The sequence below is a fragment of the Citrus clementina genome, unplaced genomic scaffold (assembly GCF_000493195.1).
Source record: "Citrus clementina cultivar Clemenules unplaced genomic scaffold, Citrus_clementina_v1.0 scaffold_3, whole genome shotgun sequence".
Lineage (NCBI taxonomy): Eukaryota > Viridiplantae > Streptophyta > Magnoliopsida > Sapindales > Rutaceae > Citrus > Citrus x clementina.
Window position 1 is genome coordinate 419,646 of NW_006262339.1, and position 7,617 is coordinate 427,262.

General features: G+C 30.6%; 1 protein-coding gene across 1 annotated transcript; it reads right to left on the minus strand.

Moving 5' to 3' along the window:
* Nucleotides 1-3,996: 3,996 nt before the first annotated feature.
* On the minus strand, nucleotides 3,997-5,931 carry LOC18049211 (aldehyde oxidase GLOX). The gene has a single exon (XM_006439156.2). It carries the CDS (start codon nucleotides 5,876-5,878, stop codon nucleotides 4,160-4,162), a length of 1,719 nt encoding a protein of 572 aa, XP_006439219.2. The 5' UTR covers nucleotides 5,879-5,931; the 3' UTR covers nucleotides 3,997-4,159.
* Between the last annotated feature and the right edge of the window lie 1,686 nt (nucleotides 5,932-7,617).

Genomic DNA, 7,617 nt, shown 5'->3' on the forward strand with positions numbered 1-7,617 from the left:
TTCTGCAAGTTCTATAATGATGTTTGACCCGAAATATGGTTTGTGATTAGATTTTTGTGTGCTTTCAAAGCAACTTAAGGACAATTTTAGTTGGTGAGTTTTCCTATTGAATTTTTGAACAAAATTTTAAAAAATAGAAACAAAATAGTGATTTTAAAAAGTATGAAATAATTTCACTAGTAAGAATTTTTAACGCGTACTTACTCTTCTCATGACCCATGTAAAAATTAAAAATATCATGATGAGAACATTATATTGATGTAATTTGATACAATATCAATTTTATAGGCTTCGGCCTAGTTGGGGACCGAGGCAGATCAAGGCGCTAAGCCCGTGAAAAAGTCAAATTATTTGTGCTCTTGAGAGTGAGAGGAGAAAACCGGCTACATCTAGAGGACTAGAAGTATATCAATGTCAAGGTAAAGTGAGAAATATATTTACTAGACTTTTTTCAAACAATTAATAAATCAGATATAAAAATGATTGTTGTTGAGATAGGTCCTCGAACATAATGCTGGTTCTCTCCTAAAGTTTAATATCTGTTGGCTTAAAGGGTTTTCTTAATATGGCATAAGTCATGTCAATTAAGTTATGTTTAAAATCTTGTCTATTTCCGGGCTTCTGTCTTAATCTCATGAAATTACTGCCTTTCATAGGATTTCAAAAATATATTAACGTTTCACACAAGTGAGTCTATTGAGACTTTATATCATTACTGTGCCTCTATTTGTCTACCTCTTTTGATATCCACATTTCTTTAAGATTGGTTATTGAGATTTATCTTTAAAACAGTTATTGGTAAATTGTGTTCGATTCTTAAAATCCGCATGACCTAAAAATTAGATCCACACCCAATCTCTTGAAGTAATTCATGTGAGAGAGGTCTATTAAGACTTCTTAATGATATTATTATTTATTAAGTCTAAAAAATTGAATTCACATTTTACACAACGGGATTTATTGAAATTTATTTTTAATATTATTGTCGGAAGACTTGGGTCGTTACCTATCGCTTAAGCATTAGAACACCCTAGACTCTCTCCAAATAATTCATGTACCAAGTGTATTTTTTGATTAATGCTTTCAAGTAAAGAAAAAATCAATATCTAGAAATAATTAGGAGAAACTGCTAGTGTGTTAGGAGACACTGCTAGTGTCTAATAACTGAAATATTGGTAATGTTAATTCCCTTAAGTTAGACTTATTAATAAATCTTATATATTCCAATTAAGAAAGGAGTTTGTGGGGTTTCGGATGATAATTAGTTAACTTGAATATTAAGTAAAGATGATATTATCACAGTGCTGCACCGATTGATTGACTAATAATTTACTAAACATTTTAGAGAAACACCCTTGCTCTTTAGAGAAATTAAGTAAAATATTTCTTATGTTTTAAAATAAGTTCAAATCCCCTGCAGTTGTAACAATGTTAGTTTTATTTAGTATTTTACTATTTTACCCCTAATCTTGATGTTGGCCATAAAATTTAAATATATTGAGAATATTATTAAGCAAAATAACTTATATCAATGACTAAACTAATTTAGTAATGAATTGCAAAGTATGGAAAAAAAAACTATAAGTAGGGAAAATGTCATAAATATTCCTAATGATTGTATAAAATATTCATTTAAATACCAATAATGGTATTTGTTTATCACTATTATTATTGTTTCTTTCTTATTGTTTTTGCTAATTAAGTGATCTTAATTATTTATTTCTCGTTAAATAGTAGCAAGTGTGTGTGATACATTATTTTATCAGTAGTTGCTCATATATCCATCTCATATAGTAATTTTTCTCTCTTCAATTTATTATATATTATTCAGGAGAAAACTATGGTGCAACGGTGGTACCGTGCCACCGTTGCACCCAACCATTGGATCCCAATGGATCCACCCATTCAAGTGGATCCAACGGCTGGATGCAACAGTGGCACGGTATCACCGTTGCACTGTAGCCGGACCCTATTATTCATTTGCAATCAATTGCGGGTGCATTTATTTTTAAGTCCAATTAATTAGTCGGCCTTTATTTGCATGTATATTTGGATCTTTCCTTCAATTGTCTTCTTATGTTTTGAGATGTATCTTTAGAATCTTAGATTGCATACACTCAAGGCACGATTTCGTACCCTACGCTAATGTTTTACAACTATTAGGGGTATCTATGACATGTTTTGTATTTACAATTACAAATAAGTCATTTTATTTAAAGAATTCTTAAAATATTTAAATTTTATGGCTAACATCAAGATTGGGGCAAAATAGTAAAATAATATATAAAATAAATACCATTATAACTACAAGATATTTTAACCTAAACATGAGACAAGTTTCACTTATTATGTGTTTAATTGTTGGAGTAGGAGTGAAGAATGTGGATTCCTCCCACTCCAATGTTTACTAATATATTTAAGAAAGAAAGTGGGAGTCCCATTCATTTTTTGAGTGAGAAGTGAGATTCTCACTCTGATAAGAGGAGGTGGGAATGAGAATCCACTCCATTTTCTTTCTTTTTTATCCTTCTTTTATTAAATATAATATAATTATATTTTTAAGATAAAATAATGTTACATTTATTATAAATAATATTATTTTATTTATTTAATTTTTAAAAGTATTATATTTATTTAATATTAATAATTAATAATAATAAAGTGTTCATCATAAGAAAATATTAATTTTATACTATATTATTAATAATAATGTTTCATTTGTGTTGCTCTTATCAATAATTTTTAGTTTACATAATTGAAATTAAAATTAATAAAAGATTGTGATTTACATAATTAAGAACAATAATAATTATTATTAATTTAATAAGATAAATATTTTATTTTAGAAATATATTTTTCACTTTATAATTAGAAAATACAATTCTTTAAATAAGGGTAAAATTATAATTTGAAACAACTTACTACAAATTCAAGACAAAGAAAACACATAAATGAGATTTTGATTCCTATTTCATACTTTTATTTTAATGTAAATAAACAACTTACTCACAATCTCACTTCACATTCTCAATTTCAGGATTTTAACTCCTCAAGATTCCCAATTCAATAAAAAAAATAAACGCTACCATAATTTCTCCAAACAATAAAGAGGTAATCCTCATTTCCCCGACATTTTATTCTACCTCAACCAAGTTTTATTTATTAATTACATCTTTTTTATCATTATCAGGAAGATAATGCAAGATCAATCTTATCTTATAATATTCCTCTTGACTTTTCAAAACTATTTCCACGATTTCATTATTGGTGCAATGCAGCTAATATATTTTTAAAAGTGTTTTTTCCTTTAGTTTTTAGATCTGGACACCGCACCCAATCATTAAGTTGATTAATAAGTTAAAGTTTGTTCTTGATGTTTAAAAATTAATCTCGCTGTTTACTTTTTATACATGATTGATATGCTGGCTATGTCATCAAAATCGTAATTTCAACAACCATTCAAAGGTACCTTTTTTTTTGGTTATATTCGGCAAATTTAGAAAGAAGAACCCGAGAAAGTAATTTTCAGTAATTAGTTAGGATCAAGATTTCTTATGATATAATGTAATTACATTATTGGTAACGAGTTTAGCAATGCGAATACAATAAATAAATAAATTATATGAATTTTAAAAAATCTTTGGAATTTCAGATATGTTCAGATTATAAGACAATCTTGTGCCAAAAGTCATCGTTCAGACACCTTTTTCCAAGTCCAAACTAAAAATGTTCAATTTGCGAATAAGGAAAAAGTTATAGGAAAAGGCAAAGGCATATTTGACGAGTCAAAGGTCATGTCGGTGTTAGGTCCCCAGAGTTCCACTCTTACAATTGCTATCATTAATTCCATGAAGACTAGGATCCACCCACAGCAAATATAATATATGAGAACTATTATTAAAGCTTTAACAATTTAGAGATCAAACTTGATGCAAAATTAACTTCAACAAATTAGTGCATATAGTTAGAGCCATGCGCAAGTGAATTGGAGGTCCGCATTAGACATGCATGCCGCATGATCTTGATAGGTTTTTACTTCCTTGTCAATTTAACTTCTAGCTAAAAGAATTAACACAAATGGGAAAAAAAAAATGAAACTCTCGATCTGCTCATAAATCAAGTACAAACAAGAACCACGAAAATAGTGGACATAATAACATCACTTTATTTGGACCCACACAGCTTTACTAGGAACACCATCATTGACCAAAAATAACTGGCAATAACCTGGTGGAGCCAATGCTGCAGTTGGTGGGGCAGAACATTGAACAATATAGTCGCCAGCAGTATTAGACTTTTGCACGGCTCCATGTAACTCCAAAACTAACAGTCTCTGATTCATAGCAAATGAATGTGTAGTAAACGATGGCGCCACCATTGTGACAAAAATCTCCCCCAAATCACCTGATCTCAGCTTAAACCCCAGTGAAAAATTTTCCGTATACTTTAATTTTAGAAACGCCCCTGGCTTTACTGTACTGATTGATGGCCTGGACCTATTTGACATCAAATTAAAATACGGTGGATAAAATGCCTGAAGACTGAGCTCAGTTGGAAAAAGTGCTGAGAAATTGTAATTAACATTAGGGTTACTGCCGCCGACCAAAACACGACCATCTGATAACAAATGAGCAGTTGAATGATACAAACGTGGGATCAAAGAAGGACTTAAAATCCGAAACCTGTTAATTTTTGGACAATAAATAACAGGATTTAAAACAGGTTCCCTTGCAGCACCCCAGCCAGCGGTGCCTTTAGCGGCACCATTTATGATTAGTACGTCTCCTGTTGGCAGCAATATCATGTCACCCATCACTCTATTGAGTGGCATTTCCTCCATTTCCCATTTTGGATTTTGGGCGGTGATTGTTAACCGACCACAAGATTTTGCTGCCGGAAGAAAGATTTGTGCCTCAGCAGCATTTTCATTTGAATCCGGTAATGTCCCGCCGCAGATTAAGACTTGAGAATGAACTACTGGTTTGTTATTATTATTAATATGAACATTAATGCTCGAGAGATTCACTGGAAGAAGAACCGAAGAACCTGTGCTGGGATAGTTCCGAGAAATGCCACCGGGCATCACCGGATAATTCTTCATCACTCTGTTGTTTACGTAGTCGAGTAAAATTGCTCGGTCGTTTGCGAAGATGAAGAGATTTCCATCAGTAGAGAGATGTAAAAAGGGGTATAAATTGTTTGGAATCTTGGGTGAGTGCATGGTTTCTTTCAGAAATGGAAGTTGATAAAGTATTTTACGGTCAGAATCAGAAGTTCTGGGAATGAATTCATACGTAAATTGAAATCTTCCGCCAACAACAATGATTTTCCCATTTGGTAAAATCTGATTAGAAGCGTACCATCTTGGTGAAATGAGGCCGTTTTGATGATCTTCTTCCCAATCACAATCTGAGCACGGCTTCAAGTATCGAACCACTCGCTCGCCTAGCCTGTAGCCACCTGTTTGAACCAAGACCCCATTCGCTAACAACGCACCAGAAGAGCACCAAGTATCTGTTTGTATAGTCAGAGGTCGAACTTTTCGAGTGATGGGATCAAACTCAACCGCATGAGCATAGCAATCACTTGTTTCCAATTCCACACCTTTTATGCACTTCCCTTGTGGTAGAGTAATGTTTGATGGACCAAAATGCGATCTGTCAAATGCAATAATGCGATCATTTGGTAACAATGCCATGTGCATTGCTGAAACTCCAATGCTTCTCTTCAACAACTTCCATTTCCCTTCAAGGTCCTGGCTCCCAAGTGCCAAATTTGAGAAACAACATATTGCTATAAGGAGGCACACTGAATTTTTTCTTTCCATCGTTGCTTTCATGAGTTTTGACCATTGCTTTTTACACATAGATGCGTCCATGAAGTGTATACGGTATTGGATACACTATAATATTCAGTTAATTTATCAGCGACGAAAGCTCATATATATATATTTTTTGGTTTTTTTTTTTTTTTGGTTGTTGTAGTTGGGGTGGTGAGGAGTTTGCTGTTACTACTCCTATGGCAGAATTATCAGCATTGAAGTTTTGTTTTAAATGGTAGCTTAGTTTGGTGGATGAATGAATGATACATAAATTTAAGGACTGGTGCTTATTAGCTGTAATTGCATCGCATGGCTAGTTCAGGTTCCGGACTCTACAGTGCTCGAAATTGTAAATGCACGAACTACCAGAATTTGATTGATTCTCAGTAGCAATTATGGCTTTGTTGGTAGATGAATTTTTTTAATGGACCTTGCCGAGTTGGCCTAAGATCACCGCCAAAATAACTTTAAATGAGATTTTAGTATTTATTTAAAGAATTATATTAACAAAATAGTTGTAAAATGCTCTTTAAATAAGATTCTTCAAATGATATAGTAGTTATCTCATTTAAAAAAATCTTATTTGGAGATCTTTTCGGAGTTTATAATTTAGTACTATATTATTTTTTAACTCATTATTTTTTAAGAGAGATATATGTTATAATTACTATTATTTTGGTGGAAGAAAAAGTTTGATTAAAATAATACAAACTTATTTTCATTTGAAAAACTTTTGAGAGATGATTTTTTTTTTCACTCTTCCATTTGTCATATAGATAAGCAAACACGTATTTAAAAAGTTAAATTAGAAGAGTCTTTTGATACTCTAATAAGATATATCCCCAACCTTTTCATGATAAATTATAAGAGTACACACCAATGCAAATACAACCCATTTTGATTCGGATTCTTACAGTTCAAGTAAATAATTTATTTTGATTCTCATTCCCTATACCCGTTTCAGTCTATTTTGATTCCTACCCATTCTAATTCCAACTCATTCCGATTACCAATTGACAAAACACACCATAATTATAAAATTGGACTAATTTTTAGGATAAAATTTTAATCATATGTTCAGTATGTTCACTTTGATTGGACTATCAGACTAATTTAATTAAATTTTAGTCTTAAAATCAACGGATTCACAATTCTAATTTACACATGAGTTTTGTTGGGATTAAAAAAAAAGAAGAAAAATATTTGTTGATATCATTCATCATTTATTACGCTATTTTTTTATTTATTACATAAAAATTATTTATATTTTCATTACTATTAATTATTTTATCTTTCGTTATTCATGCTTTAAAAAAATTATTAATTTACTCGTTATTTATAGTCAAATTAAGTGAGTACTTTTTTCTATTAACTCTTGATAAATAATTAATTTACTTATTTAAATGATCTTATTTCATGTATCTCATATCAAATAACATATAATTTAAATAATTTATATTTTTATTGTAATTATGATTACTTAATAACTAAATTAGTATATATTTAATTTTCTTAATAGTTTTTCTTATTAAATTAGAAGTTAATTTTTCTTATTAAATATTTATGAATAGTTAATACTTAAATTCAAATATACACTTATATACTAATTAATTCATATGGGTTTAATTTAACATAGTACAATTCAAAATTGTACCAAAATTAAGTCGATAATATATGTTTGGGAGAAAATTTAAGGCATTAGTTTAGATCAGTATGCAAGTGACATGTGGTAATAAAGAGTAAAAGAGAAGAAAAGTCAGTAGTATTGACCAGAAAGGAGTATAACTCATATAGAC